Source organism: Dicentrarchus labrax, unplaced genomic scaffold (assembly GCF_905237075.1).
Source record: "Dicentrarchus labrax unplaced genomic scaffold, dlabrax2021, whole genome shotgun sequence".
Classification (NCBI taxonomy): domain Eukaryota; kingdom Metazoa; phylum Chordata; class Actinopteri; family Moronidae; genus Dicentrarchus; species Dicentrarchus labrax.
In genome coordinates this window covers 6,606,117-6,631,292 of record NW_026136711.1, presented here as the reverse complement: position 1 = coordinate 6,631,292, position 25,176 = coordinate 6,606,117, and the positions used below count along the sequence as shown (strand labels likewise).

The following is a 25,176-nucleotide window of genomic DNA, read 5'->3' as shown; positions in this document are numbered from 1 at the left end:
CAGTATGTATGTACAGGTGCATATATATATTTTCTATTATTCTATTTTCTATATATATTGTTTCAGATATTGTAATATAATACATAATGTTAACATTATATAATAATAATAATAAATAATAATAAATTCTATTCTTTATTGCTTGTGAGCACCTTGAGCAACTGTGAAGAAACAAATTTCCAGCTGGGAGTTCCTAGGGTGGCGAAGGCATGACATAGTTGTCCAGTGGATGGAGTAAGCAATTAGGAATGCTTCACTCAAAATGTGTAATGATGTAACGTTAGTTATGTCTGTGGGCCAGTACTGATTCTTCTGTGGTTAATTTCACAACAGGATTGTTCTATGTAGTATGGAAGTCCATTTCTGCCAAGTAACTGGTAGAAAAGATTCTGTTTCTCAATATTTTGAATTAGTATATCAACATTTTGACTGAGTCAAAATATTGAGAAACTTTTGGGAGAAATACGTTTCTCATTACAATGACTTACAGACCCCCCCCTCTAATCACACTGGCAGAAACGGGCATCCATATAACTGCACCACTGAATGAACGACTGTAAAGATACAGCTCTAACCCTCAGCCGAGTGGCTTGTCCCTCCGCGGCCCCCGTTGCAGTATTTGGACGTAGGTGGCGGCGGTCGGCCATATTGTCTCTGATACAGCAGAAATCACACACTGGTTGAGACACACCGGCGACGGAGGGAGGCGAGGACCGTTGGCTTGACGGAACTCAGCTCATTGGGAAGCATTTCGGTCGGCGAATTGATCAAGGGGGTAAATATCCTCCGCGGTGGTTCTCTGCTGCTCACAGTGCGGCTCACAGTGCGGCACACAGCGAACTCTAGCTGGAGCCGTGCTAAGGTTAGCAAGCTAGCAACTCGGGCCCGCCTAGAGCCGATAAGTTACCAACACCTCCTGCTCACGCCGAAAGCTATACTAGTAGATGCTAGAGATAGATAGCTAATGTTAATAAGAAATTGCTCTGCTCGTCTGAAAATGTCGCTAGCATCAGTTTGACCACTGCCTTTGTAAGCTAATGCGAGCTAACGTTACAACAGTTTTTATTCGAATGTCGGCATAACGTTAACATCACGGATGTCGCATCATTTCGAGTCAGTAAATGTGTAACGTTACACTTAAACTCATGACTTTTGCCCCGATAATTGGGCATTAAGATTCAAGACGGAGCTTCTGTAGAAGTTAAAATGTCACTGTATTTACTGCTGACTGGTTGAACTAACGTTAACGTTCTATGGGTATGAATGCTGAATGGAGTTGATCCCGTCAATGTGGAGTAGCGTCAACTGTTCGTTCATGTTAATTCTATATGACGACGTCTTTGTGGAACACACGGAATGAAATATTCAGTTATTAACGCACACTTGATGATAAATAAGTGACAGCGAATTCAATTTGTCTTTGCGTTTCCTTGGTTTCTCACCGGAAGTGAAAGACGCCGGTTGTGTTAACGTTAGCTGAAGTTAACGTTAACGTTCTCTCTATGGATGTGGGGTTACGTTGGCTAGCCAAAGACTTCGCCTGTCAAAAGGTGGTGAAGTCGGAGGCTGACATGTTAATATCCCGGTTGCATCATACCAATGAATAGAGAGTGGTTATTAGTCAAATAAAGTAGTTCCGATGTGTGGCGGCTGTTAATGGCTGACGCTAATGAACGACACTCATTGCGCATGTAACGTTAGCCAGCTAGCAGTAGGTTTAACGCGATAGTGAATGAACAGCTAACGCTAGCAAACACACCGCTTAACATCTGGCGTTAGTCATTTCTCATGGACACATTAACCCCAGAGAGCTTCATTTTCTGGCTTCCAAGCCACATGGACTAACGTTATTATACTGCCTAATTTTGTTCAACATTGAGTTCTGAGATTCAACTTTTAACAGTTTTATCTTGTGACAAAAATGTCTTAAAGAAAAAAGACTGGGCAACCATAAGTTGTTACAATGCACACTATGTAGTTAAGTCATAATTGATATAACTTCAACTTGTAATCTATAGAAAACATTACATTTAATAACCAAGATTTGATTGATTGATATTTATTTATTCATAGTACAAAAATAAAATCTAATTCTAAAAACAGTTTTGCATACATTTTACAATTAAAATAAATGTGTCTTGTCATCTTAATAGGTTAAACATATGAAAACATCAGTGGCTGATCTTCATCTGTTGTGCTGCATCAAATGTTGTGTGGGTCATTTCCAACTTGGGTACTGGAGAAATAATCAGTTTTCCAGCACTGACACATATTGCATGCAAGTACAGATCTGCAACATGGCAGAGATGCTCATCTCTGTAGATTTCTTTGTTTCCCCTGCACAAAAGGGCAAATAAATATCAACCAAAAACATTGGTATCGACGTTGGCCAAGTTGCTGGGTGGGTGCATCCCTAGTTTACAACACTGCCATCTTAAGAGTTGGGGGTTTCAGCACAAAAATTGGTAGTGTTTTTGAGACACTATACAATATCACAAAGTAAAATGTCACAATACTATATTTTTCGATATTGTCTTACACCCCTTGGGGTACCGTTGGACTGTATTGCGTTACACACAGAGTAATTAGTAATTCTGCCTGCTCTCATTTAATTAAATGGAAGGGACAAGATACAACTGCCACTGCTGTTTGAAGAAAAACAGAACATTTCAACTACCAGCTACTGTGTGTCAGGGTCACAGATATATGTGAAGTAATCATTCCCAGCAAACCGTTCCTACATGGTCTCACATTCACTCTGTGAGATGGAGGTAAACGATAGGGGCAATTAGATGGTTTGTTAGCTTAAGCTAGGCTTCGTCTTCCAGCTAAGTGTGGTTTTTATTGGCATTGCCAAACTTTCCGTGCTGTATGTTTCTTTATTTCATATCACTGTAAACTGATGGAAGGAGATACCGCAGACACCTGTGATGTAGCAGGAATTCAATTTCTCTAATCTTTAATTTACTCTCTTTCCCAACTTCTCTGTCAGCTATCCCACCGTGCCCCTGGTGGCCCCTCCCCCCGTCCTCAGGCAAAGCCCCCTCCCCCCCCAAACCCCTTGCCCTGTTGGGATCAGTCCCCCTCATCCCCTACCTTCCCTCCTCTTCCTCCCTCCCTCCCACCCATCCTCCCTGTATTCCAACCTTCCTCCGCTGCGGTGAGATCTCCCCACCATCTCTGCCAAGCTGTCGGACATGTCAGGACCCGTGCCTAGCCGGGCCCGAGTGTACACCGAGGTCAACACTCATCGGCCCAGGGAGTACTGGGACTACGAGTCCCACGTGGTTGAATGGGGGTAAATATCTTGTTGACCCTCACACAACATTTGCAGCGTGATGCTTGACAGCTCTTCAACCCCGCTGATGTTTGGATGTGATTTCTCCCCCCCTTCACAGAAACCAGGATGACTTTCAGTTGGTGCGAAAGCTAGGGCGTGGCAAGTACAGCGAAGTCTTTGAGGCAATCAACATCACTAATAATGAGAAGGTAGTGGTGAAGATTCTCAAGGTAAATCTATACAGAGACTGAAAACTGGATCAAGTCAGTGGCTCTGTTTGAACAATTTAACTAACTCTGCCTCATTGTTTTCCCTTCAGCCTGTGAAGAAGAAGAAGATCAAGCGTGAGATCAAGATTTTGGAGAACCTACGTGGAGGTCCTAACATAATCTCCCTCATCGATATTGTGAAAGACCCAGTTGTAAGTACAGTTTATGGATTTGCAAGAAAACTTTGAGTCTGTGGCAGCAGAGGTTTGTTTTGTGTGTATGACATGATTTAAATTTCACAGAAGCATAAACTGTATGTTCTGAAATATCATTACTGTATCAATAGCGTGGTGAGCCCACCAGCTGTGCAAGCATATCGATTTCACTTGGGCTTGCGAAGTATGTGTCTGTAAGTACTTAGTCAGCTATGGCTTTAACGTAGATAGATGTATCCAAGCAGTTCTACAGCCTTGTGTTCCTGTGTTGTCTCAGGGCTCTCAAATGTTTTTTGCTAGTTGGGTGATGCTCAAAAGCTGAAAAGTTCTTTATGGTAAGCAATCCCGGGAACTATGGAACCAGAGGAAGTAAAGTCCTTTGCAGATTCCTGTTTGTGTTTCTACCACATTTCATGAACTCTGAAGATTACGCTGATGGATTAAAAACGATGGTAGGGTTTGAATCACAGTTTTCCCACACGGGAACAACAAAGTCACCCTATTCTTTGTTTTTACTGTTGACTGATGCAGGGTTTTGCTTTATTAGCAGTTTTCATGTGACCATAAACACCCTCTCAGCTGCCATGCAAGCCAGATGCTATTGGCTTTTGTTATGGCACTGCAGTGACATTTATAAAAAAAAATTACGCTCCTTAGAAAGACAACTTTTTTTTTTATCCCCCTTGTCTCAAATTTGTGGTAAGCTGCGAAATACATAGTTGGAGTTTCACACAACAAACCCTGGTTTCCCGGACAATTAAAATGCTCACTTGCACTTGAGCTCATAAACTTTGCCTTTACCCAGGCAGTTTTCTCGCAAGTGCCCAATCGTACTGAGCACGTGCAACTCTCAACAGAGATGAGAAGGATGTGACATGGCTCACTCCTGGGTTACTTCTATCATGAGCTCCAGAAAAAAAGATGTTTCAATTGGGCAAGTGATTTGGTAGATTGACTTGCGCGAGGTGGAGCTTTACTTAGCGGGCAATCCGAGACGTGCGGAAGTGAAAAGGGAGACAGAAAACTCCTTTTACCACAGGAGATTTTGCAAAGTGTTTGATGGTTATTTCTGCTTAAAAGGACAAACAAATCTCTTTTTCTTTAGCTCTCAGCTGAAACAATTTGCCAATCAACAGAAAACTAGATAATTCATTGGTTGTCTGTCAAGGAAAATTGCCTAACCCTTGGTGTTGTAGCTTTTATTCTTTATTGAATATCTTTCTACTGAACAGACAAAACATTCAAGGGTGTTGCACTTTGGACTTTTGATTAACACATTTGTCTATCTTCTGCCATTTATAGCTATGTCATTTATAAATGATTAATTGTAAAAACAATTGACAGACTCGTAAAAGATGAGTAACTGTTGGAGCAGTAGAGTTTCCCCATTGTAATTAAAGATCCTGGAAGCACATTTTGCCAGGTATTTTAAACATTTGCTTAAACACTTAACCCATTGAACCATTTGACACAAGATATGCAGACTATGCTGATAATTTATGAATCACAAGGTATTCATAAAGTAAAAACACCATAGGTTTCTTGGATTCTCTGTGTTTATGTCAGGGTAAATAAAATGCCTTTTTTACTGTTGCTCAGACAAACAAAGCAGTTGTAAGACAGCACATGGGCTCTGTTGGTTTTAGAGGCTGATTAATAGAAGGTTGGTTAGTTGCAGCTCTATTTCACACTGTAAGCAACAAGTCATCATTTGTGGTCAGCAGCTATAAAGCTTTTGTCAGACTACTTGTGTATTTTTCTAACATTTAGTGTCAAACTATTATTAGCTAGATAGGGTGTATTGTTTCATAGACTGAAAAAAAAAACAAATGAACTGCTCTTCCAAACTTGTTTTGTCTAACTAGAATTTCAAAAAAAAAAAAAAAAAAAAGAATGGCTGTATTCCACCATTTCAATGGTGAAGCTGGTTAGGCTGTTGTCAGTGAGATCAAAATAAGAGAAACTGGAATTGGTGTAATATGATTGGCTAGTGGCAGCTGTTGTCCGAGTTTCCTTGCTTACTCATGTGTACAGGAAATAAAAGGACATTTGTAGGCTGTTGCTCACGGTGTGGCTGCCTGGCTAGTCCCTACAGAGTTTGCATTAGTGCCATAGCTTATTACAGTGTATTGTTGCTGTTTCGTTCAAATAGATGGATTTATCTGGGCCTAGTTGTAGATATTATTGGTTCAAACTGCAACATAATAAATAAACAACATTGTTTTTTTACAGTCCCGGACGCCTGCCTTGGTCTTTGAACATGTTAACAACACAGACTTCAAGGTAGGAACTAAACTTTTTCTTTACTCTGTGTGTTGGATAAGATGATGGAATCCTCCTTTCTTGGCATACTCGCTGTTTTCCCGTACACGTGTGTGTATGTGATGGAGGAATATTAAAATGTCCAGTGCTATGTCTTCGGTGCCAGAAAGTCAACCATTTTCTAGTTCTATCCTCAATCGCTGGCACATTCCCACAGGTCTCTGTGCCTGTTTTTAATGTAAGACATTGCTATAAAAGCTTAATGACTTTGTTTTTTTCTGCAGCAACTGTACCAGACCCTGACAGATTATGACATCCGGTTCTACATGTACGAGATCCTCAAGGTGAGTTCTCTGTGGTTCAGCTATAACCTCAAGTGTCCTGAGGGTGGTGAAGCATTAACTCCCTAAACATGTTGTTGTCTTTGATTCTTTCCTTGTTTTTCTTCAGCTTTCTTTTTTTCTCTTTTTGTACATGCTTTGTTACTCAGACATTGTCAAGCCTCTGTTTAGGCCATCGACATTGTGTGTGTCATCTAGTAGGCAGCTCCTCGTAATCTGTTGCTGTTTTGGAATTACTGGGAAGAAAAAACAGTGTGACCAATGGATAACAAAGTCCCTTTGCTCTTGTGTGCAGGCCCTGGACTACTGCCACAGCATGGGAATCATGCATAGAGATGTGAAGCCACACAACGTGATGATTGATCATGAACACCGCAAGGTAAGCAATGAACACAGTCCCTGTAGTCAAAACAGAGATCTGAATTATTAAATGGAACTGTACTTCTTATTTGGCTGTTTCCATTGTGTGCTTGGATTCATGGATTCAGTAATATGTATAAATGAGTAAATGTCTGTTTAGTTTGCTCTGTTGGACACTAACATGCATGCTGCCTGTAGTTGCTAACTGCTTAATTTCTTTGTAGTTGCGCCTTATTGACTGGGGTCTGGCTGAGTTTTACCACCCAGGACAGGAGTACAACGTCAGAGTCGCCTCCCGCTACTTTAAAGGACCCGAGCTCTTGGTGGACTATCAGGTACAGCTGTAGGCTAATATGTTTTAGTTGGATTTAGTTTTATATATCTGATGGATGTTACTGGAGATCCTTCTGGGATGCTCTTTGCTTTGCATTTGTCTTCATTACCTGTTTCAAATGTATTTTTTTTTTTTTTTTGTGAAACATCGATTTGAAACATAACTAACCAGGTGTTGGCTATGCTTTATTTTCCGCATAAAGGTCAGAAGGAATGGAAAAACACACATGAAATAAATAAAAACAATCAATAAATAGATATAATAATATAAATAAGGAAAGCAATAATGGTAATGATAAAGTAGTTAGTTAATTAAGGGGGAAAAAATAGTCTTAATTATCTGTCACGCACAATCTTAGATAAAATGGTTTGTTACACAGGCCTGTGGAAAATGGCAGACACGTTCAAAAAACACTCGTCAGGTGATTGGATGAACCGTCTGTATATCACAGGTAAACTTCAACCAATCAGATCAGTGAACCATACAACATAGTCAAACTGTTATTTGCAGCTTCTATGCTAACCTCTATGGAATCCACCATTGTTGTTTTTGAGCACTCGTCCGCGCACACACCTAGTGTCAAAGCACGCTGTTAGTTCCTCAAATTATATTTATTGGTGTGAATCACTGTGGTTGGACACAAGCACTTAGCTTGAAGCTTAAGTCTAGAAGATTTCATTTATGTAAGATTTCAAAATGAGATTCTTGCAGTTAAATATAGGGCCGGCTGTGGCTCAGAGGCAGAGCCGGTCATCCACCAATGGGAAGGTTGGCGGTTCGATCCCCGGACTCCTCTCACGGCATGTCAAAGTGTCCTTGAGCAAGACACTGAAGGGTCTGAATGTGTGTGTAAGTGGACTGTGGCACGTAGTGTACAGCGCATTGAGTGGTTGAAAGACTAGAAAGGCGCTATTTAAGTACAGTCCATTTACCATATAATTATATAGCAGCCATGTTAACAAAGTAGTAGACTTCAAAGTAGGAACTAAGCTTTTTTTGGGTATGGAATCCTCCTTTCTTGGCATACTCGTTGTTTTCCCGTACACGTGTGTGTATGTGATGGAGGAACATGAAAGTCCAGTGCTATGTCTTCGGTGCTAGAAAGTCAACCATTTTCTGGTTCTATCCTCAATCGCTGGCACATTCCCACAGGTCACTGTGAGTGATGGGTGATAAAATCACTTTTGATGTCATATAGTTAATTATTGCAGTTTGAATGGATTAGACGTTAAGTTATGAGTGAATGCTCTAGTAAAAAAACAACCATCTGAAGACAACATCAGAAACATTTTTAACAATGTACATCCTGGTTTCGCTATCCTCCGCACCTCATGACTCACTTTTTATGAATTTAAGATTTCATATTGAGATTCTTACAATTATTTATAATTATGACGTCCATGGTAAAACTGGCAGCATGCCACAGACAGCTCTGTCGGGGAAACACTGGATTTAATGAGTCTTGGTGATATGATGCACCTCATCCGCTGACCAACTCTGCTGCAGTTGCAGGTTCAGTCATATACTTGTTCTTTTTGTTTCTATTCTTCATGATACATCAGTGCTCATTTAAAACAGTGTCTGGCTGGATTTCATGAAGTTAGATTTGAGTTGAAATTCGATTTCTCTGCTCTCATCCCACCTGTGCTCCCTTTGAGACTGTGCTGTGTGTTTCAGATGTATGACTACAGTCTGGATATGTGGAGCTTGGGCTGTATGTTGGCGAGCATGATCTTCAGGAAGGAGCCCTTCTTCCACGGCCATGACAACTATGACCAGGTAAAGCCAAAGGTTTATGGTACACTGTAAGCCCTTTAAAAAAGCTGTTACCTTATGTATTTAAACATGCTGTTGCTACACAATTCACATTGGAGGAGGTGTAGAGGCAACTACAAGTATGTACATAGCTACATACAAGCTATGACTTGCTCTAGTGCTTTTCTTTTGGTTCTTGTTTTGTTAACAGCATTGGAGTGTATGGAATGGCATTTTTAGACACAGATGTCGTGAAGGTGGCGACCACCCAGTGTTTCCTGTAACTATCTTGACTGTATCAATGTAGGTTTGTGTCTGAAAGTGAAAACTGACAAATTGTTTGTTCCCTGCTTGTGTAGTTGGTGAGAATAGCCAAGGTTCTGGGGACTGAAGACCTGTACGACTACATTGACAAGTACAATATTGAACTGGAACCTCGTTTCAACGACATTCTGGGAAGGTGAGAGCTCTAACTGCATTCACAGGTCTTAATAGTCTTCGCTGTGCAGGCTTGTTTTGGAACTATTCTTTGCACTTATATTGGAGAAAAATAATGATATACTCTCAGTTGATCCCTGCTCCGTGCATACATCATGTACAGCAGGCTGCTCTGTGGTTGTGATTATAACAGCTGCTTCAGTGTAAATTGTTGTCAGAATTCAGTGTTTTCACAATTTTCCCCCCCTCAGGCATTCTCGTAAGCGGTGGGAGCGGTTTGTCCACAGTGAGAACCAGCACCTGGTCAGCCCTGAGGCTCTGGATTTTCTTGACAAGCTGCTGCGCTACGACCACCAGGCCCGACTGACTGCCCGCGAGGCCATGGATCACCCGTACTTCTGTAAGCTCTCATAAGCAGCCAGTGCTTTTTTGTTTTTAGGAATGAGCTCATGATGGGTAACAGCAGTTACAAACTAAGGGATGTCTTTATTTGTGCTGTTCCAACAGTCCCTATTGTGAAAGATCAGTCTCGTGTGGCCGGATCAGCCAACCTGCCCAGTGGGAACACAGCTGTTAGCACAGCCAGCATGATCACTGGTAAGAACACACACACACGCATTATACTATGGTTCTCAAATACAAAAACTTCAATACAATGCTAGTTTAAAAAATACCACAGCAAAAAGATGGCCCTTGGCACACAAAGTAGCATCATATTTTCTTCTTCTTGAAACCGTGAACAGCCTGCACACAGTGCTAGTACAGGAAAAAAGTCACTGAACACAGTGAGGACCCCCCCGTTTCATCTGTGCAGCCATGTGTTGAAAATTTTACATGTTTTTTTGTTTTAATTTTTTTAAAGCTTCAGTACTTCTGATAATGTATTGTATTTCAGCCGCCACTACATAATACTACTCGCCTACATAACCCTAGGTGGTACTTTGTTTGAAACGGGACAGCGTCTTAAAAATTTATTGGTTGACGCTACTTGTATAAAGTTGCAAAAAAAATGTTTTGATCATGCAGTAATGACTACAAAACGAAACTGACATGGAACCAGTACTGATTTTCCTTCATGCTTTTTTGGCAGTATGGACTTCAAATGTTAATTGCATTCTTGATTTTAAGCCGTTCGCCACAACCTCCATGTACATGATTTTTCTCTCTGTCCTGTCCTCCCTCAGGTATTTCTGCCTTGCCAGCCTCCACTGCCCTGGGCCCTCTCACTGGCTCGCCGGTCCTGTCTGCTGCCACCAACGCCCTAAGCACCCCGGTGCCCGCTGCTGCCGGCGCCCCGCAGTGACACCACACCCAAATCCCCACTCTCACTCCCCCCTCTCCCTCTCCCCAGTCTCTCCCACCTCCACCACCACTCAGCCCGGGGTTGGGGGTGGCGGGGATACTAAGACAGGTGCCACTCTGCCAGCCCTCTCCACATCCAACCTAACTCAGTGTGACTGCGCCTCACCAACCTCCCGGCTGGAGGACGCCGTCGTCTATGAAAAGAAAGCTGTTTTTTTCCGTTCCTTATCCTCCTTGAATGAACGTGTTAACCTGACATCTGAAATGAATGTTCTGTGTAATGAAATATACAGGTATTCCTTTCATTTCCCCACAAGCCGTAGTGAATACAAAGGGGTGTGTGTTTGTGTGCGCTAAGTCTGAGAGCAAGAGTCATCCACGGCTCATTCGGGGTCTCAGCAAGCCCCCCTCCCACCTGTGTGTTTTTAGTTTGGATTGTGAAGGCAGGGGTCAATAAGTACATCAGCAGAAGGCAAAAAGAAAGATGTTGGCCATCAGGACCAAAAGGAGTACATCCTGTATAGTTTACTACTGCAGCATCGTCAAAAACAGACCTTTACCTCCCCAGATGAGTCTAAACAGCCTCCAGACCCCGGAGTTTTGGAAGTGTTTGGTGCTGTTCTGTGCTCCAGGTGTATGTGAACACAATGACACTTCAACACTTTCTCTGCCTGAGTAGTTTTGTCTTGCCTTTCTTACCAAACCAGATCACCAGTCTTCTTTTGATATGCGGCTCCCCATCATGTCATCCGTCGTTAATTTGTTTTGTATTGAAACGTTTGCGGACTGCTGGATTAAGGTTCATCACCATCAAGCGGTTTAATCGACTCTAGAGTCGTACTACGATCTCTTAAAGAAGCCAGGTAAGGTTCATTCAGGTTCTCAAAGAAATGGTTTCTCAAACGTGCTGCTTTCCAGTTCCTTGAATTACTTCAAGTGGCTTTTCTTGAATTACTTCAAGACATAACCAAAGTTTACTCAGTCGGTTGGAAGAAGAGACTGACCAAACCTAGTTTTGTTTTGTGAGAGTTGCTCATGGAGATGCTGTAATGCAGGTTGACACTGTGGGTTCTAGTGAATACGATGACCACGTGATACAATAGTCTGCTGGTGGCTGAAGTGCTGTTAGTGTTGGAGGAAAGTTGAGTGTGCGGTGACATGGGGAAGCTTCGAGTATTAACAGTGCACTGCTTTCACCAACATGTTGAGAGAAGTATTGAAGTTGAAATGTTGAATAGCACTTGAAGGGTAAGTTCCCCCCCAGTGTTTTAGTGCCAGAGTTTGAAAGTGAGTTTTAGACCCTGCTGTACATATGCATCTTTTTCTTTTTTTTTTTTCATTTCAAAACCTAAAAATGCAAATAAATCAGAACATGTATACATTGACCTGAGAACGGAGCAGTCCCTACATCACTGTATATATTTTTATGTCCTTATGTAGAAGACTAGTATTTGAAAATATTTGTGTAAATAAACACGTGTTTTATTTATCAGGTACATCTGACTGATTTATGTCTGTCCCATTCATGTAGACCCCTCTTCTCACACACAAAGTGCAGATTATTGATTAAATATACAGTAAGGGTAGAGTAAAAAAGGTAAAGTTAATAAATTCTGACTACATTTCTTTTTGGGCTTTTATTGCCTTTAATGGATAGAAAAAGCTGTAAAGACTCAGGACTTAAATGTGAGGATTTGCTGCTTTACTTTGGCATTTATGATAGTAAATTAATATTTTGTGTTTTGGAATGTTGATTGTACAAAAACAATTTAAAGATGTCACAATATTGTGATATTTTACAGACTAAAGCATTAATCGTTAAAATAATGAAAATCACTTACGACTAAACTTTTTTTAACGTACACATAGACTTGTCAGTACTCCATTAAGACCGACTTTAAAAATATCTCCACCTATCCTTTAAGAAATTACTCTGACATTGAAAGCCCAGGGTTGCAACACGACAAACATGAAACTGTAAATGTTGGACCAAGTTGGCAGAATGTTGAACTACCACTGCTACTTCAAAATGCTAACATGCACCATGTGAATCATTTTACAGTAATGTCAGAAGCAAAGCTGGATTACCAAAAGGACAAACTAAATTAAGATAAAACTTTATTAATCCCAAAGCAAATTCCTCTGCCAGCGATTGCTCAAAAATGACATAACAGTAAATGTAGAATAACAATAGAGTAAAGTATATGAAGTGTGTAAGGAATAAAAGCCTAATACAATAATAAAAGTAAGAATTGATTTTGGAACTTCTTTTATTTACAATTGTACAGTACACAAACGTACATATCTTCAGGGTTTAGACTATGGGTTTGGGCATCCTCTCAATGTTGACACATAGTTCCCATGAACAGTCTTAGCTCATAGTCCATATCATGCAAACCAGACAGGACCAAAACAACATAAAAGACCTAACAAGATGGAACATAGTAAAGAAGTTGAGTCAGTGCTTCTACTTTTACTGAGTCTTCTACTTGAGTAAGGAATGTGTGTACTCTGGTACCTTTGGTCCTGCAGGATTACATAATCTAATCTAATTTAATTTATAGTGTGCTCATGTGGTAGATTTGCCGACATAGTGTTTCTTCATATTACCTAGCCTGGGGCCAGAGAGATTATATTCTGTGAATGTTGCATCAGAGATGATTGATTTGATGACATACAGTACAACATACTTATACTTCCTTCATAGGCTTCTTTTTTGACAGATTCAGTGTTTTCTTCTCATTGTTCTATCAGCTCTTTGGTTGTTTGAACTTTTCTAATGCAGGATGAAGCTGAGTTCATATCTCCAAAGTCTAATCTTAAATCATAATCTAAACTTTATAAATAACAGTTACATTTAGTTTTCTTCACAAATGCTGAGAAACAGGCCTACTATATATATTTTTCAAGTTTTTTTTTTTTTTTACACCTCTTAAAATCAAGAAGATCTCGCGACACCCTGTGAAGCTTTGGTGACCTCTAGTGGGAGACCAAACCACCAGGTGGACAACCACTGGTCTATGTTCTAAAAAATTTTAAATGCCTAACACAGTGTCAGTTTGAGAGCAACACACATGATCACACAGAAAAACCTAGAGAACACACTATTTACATGTTTCACAAACATACCACGCATATATTTATATAGCAAGTGTACCAAACACTTAAGTGATGCCTGTCAGTATGGTAATGTCACCCTGAGGTGCTAACATGACAGTGCACTCTCTGGTACTGCTGGGAAGTGTTTCTCCAGCCACAGCACTCCTCACTGTGGTAAAACCTGCAAGATGAAGCCGAGGGCAAAAATCAGTGCCTCACCGTGGATCTGCTGACGCCATTAGGTTTATATATCTCAACATCAGACAAATATAGATCCTACCTGTTTACACGCAGCTCCTTGTCTATCTCCTCTAGAGTCTTCCCTTTGGTCTCTGGTAGCATGAAGTAGAAGAAAACTCCAGCTCCTACAGCGCTCATCCCATACAGAAGAAATATCCCCGACAGACCGATCGAATCTGTCAATTAAAAAAAACAGTTCACTCTCTGATGGCGATCACTTCACTAAGTTAACTATCAGTATAACTATCCCTTTGGAGTTAATTCAGCAATGAAACAGGCTCTACAAAGTTATTTGGAAATCTTATTTTACAGCTTCAAGAGTATCAGTTAGAAAAGATCAGTCAGCTGAAATAACAGTCTAACAGTGAGTCTGTTGACCTTAAATAACTGCCAGTACAGCTCCACCCAACTTCTATCTGATTAGCACTCTAGTCAGCCAGAGTAAACACCTGTGTGAGTGTGCAGGGCCCTAAATTATGGTCTTGTGTATGGGAACTCACCGATGAAATTCAAGAAAGTGAATGTGACCAGCAAGTTGGCAGCCCAGTTGAAGCAGTTGGTGAATGCGAATGCCCTTCCTCTGATAGCAGCTGGAAATATTTCACTGAGGAGAAGCCAGGTCACTAGTCAAAGAGAAAAAAATAACGCTGTATTTCCCAGCTTTAATAAACCACTAGAAAAGGTGAGGCTCTTTGTTGGATGAGTAAAGCTACATAGGGAACCTTTGCATGCCAACAGTTTCGAAATGCGTGTTGTTTAAGGGCTTTACACACTTTGACTATTTATGTGTCTCATCACCCTATATTATATGACAAAGAACACAAAAATTATAAAGACAATGTGACAAAAGTGACTTGGAATGGTGATTGCTCCCTCTGCACAGACTGCTATGTGGAATTTACCGATGGGTACTGGAGCCATCTATGCTCCCTTCAATGCCCACAAAAAAGTAATTTTAGCTCACAGAACACAGGAGTTGCTGGGCTACCACTACCTCCAATAGTTTGTCTTCTTGTGACTTTGGTTTTAACGTATTAAAAGGTCCAGTTGTAGGATTTAGTGGCAATCTTGCAACAACTAAATACCAGCCCCACCATCCCCTTCCAATGTTGGTTCATGAAATCCGCAAAAAACGCGAAAGGCCCTGTCTACAGTCATTGTTTGGTTTGTCTGTAGAAACAAAGAGGTCCAACTTGGAGGACTGATAGAAGAGGGCCCGCTCACTCGGAAGATAAATACCTTTGAAGTTATATTTTGTTCCTGCCACATTCTGCCAGTAGATCCCCCTAAATCTTACATGCTGGACCTTTAATACATCTTAACGGACTGGACCGGAGCCCCTGGACAGGCAGCTGAGATGAACTTGGTGAATGCGATTTCTATCCGTGAGCCGTTCAGTGCTGCAGTGTGACCCCCCCAAGACCGCCAGGAGGTCTGCAACCTGCAGCGTTTTTCTGCCTGTCCCTGTTCTGCTTGGTCTGTGGTGTGTGGGTTTAATATACGGCTAACTTGCCTCGCTGCCAGTATGAATAGTTTGATGCAACATATTCACAGGCAAGTATATCATATTTTCGTGTTGTTTATTCATCTTGCCGGTGTGTGAAGGCCTTTAGCTGAGAGTATGGTTGTAGTTGAATATATATTGCCAAAAAATTTATACTAATTGTTATATCAATCAAAAAGTTTTAGTAAATATACAAACTTGGTCCAAATCCAACGGAGTATGCACTGACCACAGCCATCATACACACAAGAATGATCCAGTTCACAATTGTGCCATGGACGCCAGTAGAAGATGCCAGAGAAGTGTTCAGTGGTCTTTGTCTAACTTGATCACGTACTACATCTTCACCTGGTGTGTGGTTATTAAGGAGTCTTTGGCTATCATGGAAAGTTAAATCAAAAACCGACCGATCACCAACAGTTAAATGAGGTACATCTGTTCTGTTAACGCTGAAGTCTTCGGAATCACAAGGCCTCTTAGCATTCGTCAACGAATGTCCACTGAGGAGTCCGATGGTTATCAGACACAGCGCCATAACAGAGCATCCACTGATGAGCAGAGGCCTCCTGCCCACCCTGTCTGAAAACACCATGGAGGTCAAGGTAGCGATCACTTTGACGAACCCCAAGCCCACAGACGCCAGCACCGCAGAGGCATTGCTCTGAAACCCCACCGAGTGGAAGATGGTGGAGGCGTAGAAGAGAACATTGGGTTGGCCTGTGAACTGCTGAAAGAGCACCAGACCAAGGCCAATGACAGTCCGGGTTCTCATGTTGTCCTTACGCTGGAAAAGGTACATAATGCTATACTGAACCTTCTTGTTTTCTATGCTGGAGCTGACTTTTGAGTCATCTGCTTCTTGGATTTCGATGGTGCTCATAATGTCTCTTTCAGCTTGAAAGCAATGTCTTTGGCTTAAAGATTCCTTAGTGCTAGATGGAAGAAACCAGATAGAGACCAGCTGAATTAAAGTCGGCCCAATGGCTAATCCAAACATCCACTTCCACCCTCTTTCAGAGTCAGACAGGAGGTAATTTATGGCATAAGCTGCCAGGATGCCCACAGTGATCCCAGCTTCGTACAGTGTTACCAGGAAGCCCCTGCGATCGGGGGTAACCATCTCAGATACAAAGATGCAGCAGGACATGGAGGATATACACATGGCGAAGCCCACTGCCATCCTTCCCACCACCAATGCAGAATAGGAGCTGATGAGTAAGACCAGGCTGCCGGTCAGAATCATGACGTTGCTGAGGAGGATGGAGTTCCTGCGGCCCTGATGGTCGATGAGGCAGCCGCCAATGACGGAAGCCAGCAGAGCTCCTATCAATAAAGAGCTGACCAGAGCCTCCTGTTGGACACATGACAGTCTGAACTCTGCCTTGAGCTGCAGCAAAGCACCTGAGATGATGCCCAACTCATAACCAAAGACCAGGCCACCCAGGGTGGACACCACAATGGCCAACAGCAGGACGGAGCGACCTAGGAGATAGGAAACATTCAGATGCTTTAGAAGAGCACTCTTACCGAAGACATACATTTACATTACATTTTATGAATTTATGAATTTGTGTGTTAATCTTTTAAATGCATGTCTTAAGATGCAGTACCACTAGTGGCCACTAGATGTCAATTCAAAACATCTTCAGCTCCATGAATATCCAATCAAAAAAAATTTCTTTCTTCTTTTTTTTCTTCAAGGCATTACAGTCTCAATAAAAGATTTTACTTGCTATAGTACAGAGCCCCTTAGACGACATAGGTGGGGGGGAAAAAAATACTTCCCCGTTACCCGAGAACCATTTGCATTGTGCAGCCGGGTCCTACTGTACAAAAACAGAAATGTACAACTTCATTGACTGATTTTGGTGAAACTAGCAATATATGGCTCTGAATTTGATAAATGTACAGTTTATCAGACTACAAATGAGACAAGAATTAAGTAGCAATGTTTCTGTGGGCAGGGCCTCACTGATTACTGTACAAAAACACACAAAGTTTATAACTTTATTCACAAATTCTTGACACAGAGACACAGTTACACAGGCTTTTAGGAGTACCCCACCAGCATTGCTCTACACAGGATTTTAGAAATAGGGGGGTCCAAAAACTGAACTTGCTAGGGGGGTTTGGGACATCAAAGTAGTTATTTTTACTCAATTGTTTCACAACAAAGAACACTGAGGTCAAGACCTTGTTGGCCTCAGTGGTGGGTACAGCAATGCCCACCAGAGGTGGCGGTACTCAGTAAGAAGTAAGGGACAAAAATCAGAAGGGCCTGGTGCATACTGGCCCATTTCAGGCACTGAAGTGCCCTCTAGCATGCTAATCCTAACCTTGACTAACCTGTTTCACTAGATAGAGATAGATAAATACTTTATTTATCCTGAGGGAAATTCAAATTCAAATTCATTCACTATAAATGCATCACAGCTTTCTGCACACAGCTGCCCTTTTTATTATTTTTGTGCCCCTGCCCTCAAACAGCCTGAGTCCGCCACTGCAACCCCACTTTCTATTACCCACAAACTATCCCTTTAATATTGTGCTTTACAAATAAATTAAAGTCTGTCTCTTAGTTTACAGTATCTATCATATTGTAGTTTCCAAATAAATGGCACACATTCACCACTGCACCGCTCTGGAGCTGCTCCTCACATTAACCTGAGTCTTTCATGTGCACTGTCTATTGACAGAAATGCAAATGAAAGCTACTGAATCCAACTGCTGATTAAAGATTACCCAGTCTTCCATTCATATGTGGCAAAACTGAAGCTTAAAGCAGTTCCTTACTGACTGCAGACACACTCCATCCATAAAACCTGACAGTTTCATTTTCTTTGCACATTTGATTGATTGATGTTAATAGGTTTTATGATTTTGAATGACCCTTGGTTATCTTTCAGAGGCTGCAGTACAAATGTCAGCCATCAGTATGGGCACTGACTTTAAACAGGTCACACTATTACTTACCTTACTTTACATTTACAGTAACAATAAACACTCATAACTGCTTTACAATGAAAAATCACTCATTTACAAATAACTCACCCATTGCTTCTGTCCTGTTACGTGAACATTTCAGTCAAATTGTGCATCATGTCTGGATTCATTTCTCAGAAGACGTCCTCTGTGAAATATGAGAAAAACCTAAATAATAATAATAATAATAATAATAATAATAATGATACAGATAATCTCCAGTTCCTGCAGCGCTCTCCTGGTCTAGCACCAACTGGGAGTCTTGTGTCCTGCTCACAGAAAAGACAAGGGAGCCCACAAGAGCCTGTTGCAGCTCTGTCGCCCTGACAACCATCTTGTTGATTGCCATGATTTCATTAGGGAGTCCACTTGAGATGGACTCAACAAAGCACACGGCTGTGGAGCAATCAGTTAGCTTGTTTAGTCTTAATTAAAATATCCCATCACCTGATAATGACAGGGCAGTGGGGAAGTTTGTGTGCATCTCTGAAACAACAACAGGAGGAATTTCACAGCAGTGTGACCAGGAAGCACCACCTCCACAGCTCCCATTGCAAAATAACTGTTGTTCCACAGAAATGAACTGGGTGAGATGTAGAGTTAAAGCACTGAGGGAAATTCCAGAGGACGTTCCTCGTGTATATTTTGTAGTTCACTACCGACTGAACTTATTGGGGTTTTAGCTCACTTTGGACAATTAGGCACAAAACAATATACGGACAAACAGTCTCTCCCATTAATTGTCCCTGTACAGATTCCTCTCACACTTTTAGCATCACAGTTCAAAATTCTGACAATTTACAGTGACATTCAATTGAACTTAAAATATATTTGGTAACTTTTAAAGCTCTGATGACACCGGAGATGTTAAGGAAAGGAAATCACATGGGTTTGCCACTGCCCGACCCTTGAGACCATCAGCAGGCCCTGAGTTTATTCACTGCCATGGTAGACGTGAACATGAGCACAGATTAATGTGTTCATTTCCTTCCTGCTGTTTTAGACTAGTGTTTATTTCCCTGCAGTGTACAGATGTAAATTAGCTTCTTTAACTGTTTTTGACTCAACTAATGTAGTCGTGTCCTTCTAAAAGCCATCAAAATATTAATATACAGACATTTTGTGATTATTACTGATGCATTAACTTGTAAGCAGCATTGTTAGCTGTTGTCACATATATGCAGTCAGTAAAAACTACAATATTAACTGCTGAACAGTCTGAAAATGGAAATACACTAAACTGATGTTACAGAAGAGAAGAGTTTGCAGTTAGGTAGCTGTGTTCTGTCCCTGCCCAAATAACAAACAAAGTTCAGTTTACAGTGTGTTCCATATACGTATACATCTATGTATGAAGGTGTGTGTGTGTGTGTGTGTGTGTGTGTGTGTGTGTGTATTACTGAACTACTTTATATAGTGTGTGGTGGTTTAATATCGCAGTGCATCCTATGTTAGCCGTTGTCCCGTATATACAGAGCAGTGGAGAGGACAGTGGTTCCCAGAGCCTGTGTCTGTCTACTTACGGTTGTCTTTAGAGCCCGTTCACAGATCCCAGAGCAGTTTGCATTACGGACGACAGAGCCGTTATTCACCGTCTGTCCGTCCAGGAATGTAAGCTGTTGTTAAACGGGACAGGAAGACGTCCTCCACCCCGCTGTGTTCACGGAGAGCCCACCGGACCCCGCTGTGGACGCTACCGGCTGAGAGACCTCCGGAGAACGGGTTATGCAGCCAGAGACGCTCCTGGGAAACTTCAGGGTCTTCAGGAAGTTGGATCTACGTGGCAGACCGCAGTGTCAAATTGCAAGATGGGAAACTTGTTGGCGAAGTTTTGACGCCAGAGGTCGACAACTGTCCAACTGCACCGGGAAGAGAGGCTCCGCACACCGGCCACAGCCACCGACAGCACGGCTGAACATTTCATTTACTGCGGATCACAAGAGACTGAAGGACTGATACAGAAAGACTGAGCAGTACCCACAATAGACCTTTTTCACAGCAACCATTTTGACATGTAGGGTAAACACATGTGTTACCAATGATACTAATTAAAAAGAGCAGAGCATTTCCAGTCAGCAGGGGCGGATCATCACAAATATCAGTATTTGCTTGGAAAAGCCCCCAAATGAAGATATATGAACTCAAAAACATTATTGTGGCACATTAGTAAAGCCTTGAATAGAAATATCTAATAATATTAACAATAATACATTTATCTTTTATTTATAGAGCCTTAAAAGGCAGTCAAAGGCATGTTACATTACTGGTTCCTTTCTCCTTGAATAACTTTTCTATTATAGACTAAACTGGCGACCCCTTACTTAAAACATATTTGATGGTTAATTTATATTATATTCAATGCATAACAGTAACGGGAGAGGACAACTGCAAACAGTGAACACAATAACTGCAGGAAATGTATGAAAAATTATTACACAGGTTATTCCCTGTGAATATTACATCAGAGATGAGTTTTCCTGATATATTTAGGAAGGTCTGTATTTTTTTGTTTTTTTTAACAATCATACATACTTAATAGGCTTCTTTTTTGACAAATTCTGCCGTTTCTTCTCACCAGTGTGTGTTCTGTTAGCTCTTTGGTTGGTATAACTGTGTACTTTTTTACTGCAGGACAATAAGATTTGGACCTACTGTGTATATTTTAAACGTTTTCCTACACTCCTTAAAATTACAAAGCCCTTGCAACCCCCTTGTGAAGCTCTGGCGACCCCCAGGTTGGGAACCATTATGTTACATGGCAACAAAACACAATAGTAGAAATAGAAAAGGCAATATAAGTAAGAAAAAACAACTTGCAGCTAGGAGGATGTGGTGTACGAGGTGAAGGGAGGTTTTTGGCTTGTAAGGATGAGGAGAATTTTGAACTGGATTCTTTGTTGAATGGGGAGCCAGTGGAGGTTTTGAAGGACCGGGTTGATGTGATCTCTGGTGTGGGAGTGGAGGAGCAAATTTATCCAAATACATGTCATTTTCTTTAAAATTCACTGAGTCTAAAATGCGGCCATAACAGATCACTTAATTCATTTCAGTTTTTCAAACTGAGGTGGCGGCTTCCACCACATGCCACCCCTCCATATATGCCCCTGCATACACAACAGCAGCACCTTGATGTGGTTTGATCTGGATGAAATGGAACCTTAGTTAATATCTTTGGTAACACCTATGTTTACCCTACTATTTCATGTCAAAATGGCTGCTGTGAAAAAGGTGGAATGTAGTCTATAATGAGTGCATTTAGCTACTCAAGTTAGACTACTGTACTTACTGAAAGTATGATTTTGAGGTAGGCCTGTTTTTTACTTCATTTGAGTCTGTTCAATCAGTGATATCAATGATAAATTCAGAAATCTAGTATCAGTAGATGCGTAAATGTGTATTATTATAAGCTGCTCGAACTCTCACTTACTAATGGGGGAAATGACATCTGATGTTGGATACAGTTCTAAAACAGTTTTACAAAATGAATGGTGGGAAACATGAGACATAAAATCAAGCAGTTTAAAGGAGTGCTAGTTGATGTAAATATGTGTGTACACAGAGTCAGGGATGGTTAAGGTAAGACTGAAGGCTTTTCATTTGGCAGTCATATCAGCGGGACAGTTCCCTCTGTAGCTGGTGTGTACTCGCGGTGGCCGCTAGGTGGCAGCCTGTAGGAGCAGAGCACAGGAAGCAGTGGGGCAGCGGACAGTAGAGGAAAGCGGAAGTAAACATGGCTCAGGAGAAGAGCATGGCGGTGCCGGAGTTTCTCAGTAAAGCGGAGTTGTTAAAACAAGGAGCAGAAGCCCGGGTGTACCGGGCACAGTTTCTGGGGAAGCCGACCATTGTGAAAGAAAGGTTCCCGAAACGCTACAGACACCCGGCGCTGGATGAAAAACTGACACAGCGGAGGACGGTGCAGGAGGTCCGCTCCATACTGCGCTGCCGGAGAGCAGGCAAGTTTACCCGCAGACACCTCTGCTGGCCTGGGCCTCCTGCGGTTGTTCATGGAGAGCAGCATACTTATTTAATGAATACGGTTCATTCAAATAGCGTAAGTTAGCTCCAGCTAGCCTGAGCACTGTACGGCTGGTGTTACAACAAAATCCGTCACCCTTCAAAATTCTGTGAGAGGGCGATGGGTTGACCAATTACCTGCCAGCTGAGAACGGAGTGTTCAACCTATGGAGCCCCGGAGGTGTCAGAAGAAAAACCAAAAACAAATTCGAGACTACCATCTTTTCCCCTCTGACACCTCCTGGGCAGAGCTTGTCTGCCCGAACCCAATCAGAATCAGAATCAGAAATACTTTAATAATCCCAGGGGGAAATTATTTAAAGCAAAACTGCTCAGGTTCGGACAGCATTAGATTTCTAAAAATATATATATATATATTTAAAATTGTATTAATAATACAAGCAACTGTAATTAATGAGTTAATAAGTTATTCATTCGTTTTTATAATAATTTTCACTATATTATTTTTCTTTAGCTTGTAATAAACTATTTAAATTAGTTATTTATTTGGACCAAACAACTAATCAATTGCTTGAGAACATGAACAGATTAGTCGATAGTAAAATAGTTGCAGCCCAAGAATAAAACCCTTAAAAGACACTTTATCTACAATGACATAAAACGGACAAAAGCATCCTCACATTAAAGAATCAACATACATAGGTAAGTCCAACATACACCTTCCTGCTGCCCCAAATACTTACCAGAGCACCAAATGTGTATTAATCCACCGCTGGAAATAGTCCCCAACAAAAAATAGCATTATTTCCTCCTGCATGAGTAATGTTTTTTAAAACCACAGTGGCCAGCTGTTTTTAGAAATTATTTAGACCTTTTTAAAAATTAGGTTTTTAAAGATTTCTGACTTCGTTAGGGACCAGTGGGGTTGGGGCTGAGAACCACAAACAGGGTAGAGTCATTCAGTATTTAGAGACACAATAAACACATTATTACTTTTAGTCTTTTCATGAGATTTGTTTGGAAAAATACATGATATCATTCTGATCCTTTAATACTAGATAATGTCTTTTGCTCTTTATAAGAGCTTGTTGAATGAGACTCTCCTTCAACTTCTCTTCTCCTCAGGCATACCTGCCCCCGTGGTGTATTTTGTGGACTACAGTTCTCACTGTATATTCTTGGAGGAAATCATGGGTTCCTCGACCATGCGTGACCACATCGCATCCACTCAGCAGCAGTCTGATTCCTGTAAGGAGCTGGAGGAGCTGGCTGGGAAGGTGGGCCAGATCCTTGCCAAAATGCACGATGAGGACGTAATCCACGGAGACCTGACCACCTCCAACATGCTGCTGAGATGCGGCGTGGAAGACGGGGAGCCCGACCTGGTCCTCATTGACTTCGGCCTGAGTTACATCTCTGCTCTGCCCGAGGACAAGGGGGTCGACTTGTACGTGCTGGAGAAAGCCTTTCTCAGCACCCACCCCAACACAGAGGCGCTGTTTGAGAAGCTGCTGAAGAGCTATGCAGCTTCGTCCAAGAAGTCGTCAGCAGTTATTAAAAAGCTTGACGAGGTTCGGTTGAGAGGGAGGAAGAGGTCGATGGTGGGGTGATGATGCTTGCTGTGTACAGGGACAAAAACACGTTAGAATTACAAAGACTGTTGTATGTAAAGTAAAAAGATCAAATAAAAAATGTTTTGTTATGAAATAGGAAGTTTTCTTCTTATGTAAGGCTAATATGATGAAGAAAATGGACTTTGTAATGACGCTAGCACATTTTGGAACAGTTTGAGTGTTGACATCTATTAAATATCAGCGTCAGACTATATGCTCATTAGGACACGCATCAGCTTCCTCACATATATTATTGCAGATATAGTGGTAGCATATATTAAGAATCTACAGAGATATGAGTCCCTGTTGCCCCACCTTACCTTTTTTTTTGCCTGTCTTTGGTACTTTTCAGGTTAAAAGATGTCTTGACAGCTAGGATAAAACTAGGCAGAAAAGTTTAAATGTCTGTTAAAGGTCCAGTGTAACATTTAGGAGGATCTGTTGTCAGAAATGAAATATAATATGCCTAGTGTTTTTAACACTTATTTTAATAAAGCAATTAGCAATACCATTTTATCTCTTGTTGAAACAATGCATATATGTAGCCTTGCAATCTATTCAGACATCACTTCCTTTTTAATTCTTCAACCCAAAAATCACAGAATCCTTTGCTACGTTGTGTTATATGTTCCCCTCGTACTGCATGGACAGTATGCAGCTCGTATGCATTGTAATTGTTCTTTAACAAATCGGATCACAGATGCATGGAACATGAGCATCTCTTGGACAGACAAATTATGTATTCATGCAGTAACTGACTACATTTCAAAGTAATCTGACCCACTGTTTCTAATGCTATTTAAATTTCAATTGATGAGGGACAAAAAATCCACTTTAGCTAAAGCTAATACAAGGCTTTCAGTACAGAAGCCCTGAAGTAAGTGAGAAAAAAACTTTGGGTGATCCATTTTCTAAGTCTGACTTAAACTGCTTTCTCTTTTGTGTTTATGACTTAAGAAGAGGAGAGAAATGTTCAGTCAGGATAATTTTTTAGTGTTTGTTGTTGTAATACTCATTTAGGCCACAAGAGGCTGAAGTGCACTGCAACCTATGTTCTATATGGGACTTTGTATGTATTCTTCTCTTAAAACAAAGTTAAAACAAGCTTAGCAAGTTCTCTAACATCTAAGATAACGTTAACATTCTGATAGGGGGCAAAAACACACTAAAATGTGCTGCAGCTAAACAAAGGACAAAAAAGTGATTGTGGCATTAGCACCTTTTTCATTTTTGTTTTAAACATGGCTGACTGCAGATGGGAGAAAGT

At 41.2% G+C, this 25,176-nt stretch overlaps 3 protein-coding genes and 2 non-coding genes across 5 annotated transcripts; 4 read left to right on the top strand and 1 right to left on the bottom strand.

The window, feature by feature from the left end:
- The first annotated feature begins 636 nt into the window (after positions 1-636).
- Positions 637-11,992, top strand: csnk2a4 (casein kinase 2, alpha 4 polypeptide). Its single transcript, XM_051415019.1, has 13 exons — positions 637-775; positions 2,993-3,298; positions 3,399-3,510; positions 3,600-3,701; positions 5,937-5,987; positions 6,251-6,310; positions 6,603-6,686; positions 6,892-7,002; positions 8,679-8,780; positions 9,116-9,216; positions 9,446-9,594; positions 9,702-9,791; positions 10,379-11,992. Exons 2-13 carry the CDS (start codon positions 3,198-3,200, stop codon positions 10,495-10,497), a joined length of 1,182 nt encoding a protein of 393 aa, XP_051270979.1. The 5' UTR covers positions 637-775; positions 2,993-3,197; the 3' UTR covers positions 10,498-11,992.
- On the top strand, positions 6,039-6,177 carry LOC127372640 (small nucleolar RNA SNORA57). Its single transcript, XR_007886716.1, has one exon. It is a non-coding gene; the product is annotated as a small nucleolar RNA SNORA57 (small nucleolar RNA).
- On the top strand, positions 8,011-8,147 carry LOC127372639 (small nucleolar RNA SNORA57). Its single transcript, XR_007886715.1, has one exon. It is a non-coding gene; the product is annotated as a small nucleolar RNA SNORA57 (small nucleolar RNA).
- Positions 11,993-12,748: 756 nt separating the features above from the next.
- slc2a10 (solute carrier family 2 member 10) lies at positions 12,749-20,332 on the bottom strand. Its single transcript, XM_051415001.1, has 6 exons — positions 19,845-20,332; positions 18,391-18,469; positions 15,538-16,821; positions 14,336-14,458; positions 13,876-14,011; positions 12,749-13,776 (listed from the first exon to the last, which is right to left on the bottom strand). The coding sequence occupies exons 2-6, from the start codon at positions 18,392-18,394 to the stop codon at positions 13,689-13,691; spliced, it is 1,635 nt and encodes a 544-aa protein (XP_051270961.1). The 5' UTR covers positions 18,395-18,469; positions 19,845-20,332; the 3' UTR covers positions 12,749-13,688.
- Positions 20,333-22,021: 1,689 nt separating this feature from the next.
- tp53rk (TP53 regulating kinase) lies at positions 22,022-24,425 on the top strand. The gene is made up of 2 exons (XM_051415054.1): positions 22,022-22,274; positions 23,422-24,425. Exons 1-2 carry the CDS (start codon positions 22,052-22,054, stop codon positions 23,904-23,906), a joined length of 708 nt encoding a protein of 235 aa, XP_051271014.1. The 5' UTR covers positions 22,022-22,051; the 3' UTR covers positions 23,907-24,425.
- The last annotated feature ends 751 nt before the right edge of the window (positions 24,426-25,176 follow it).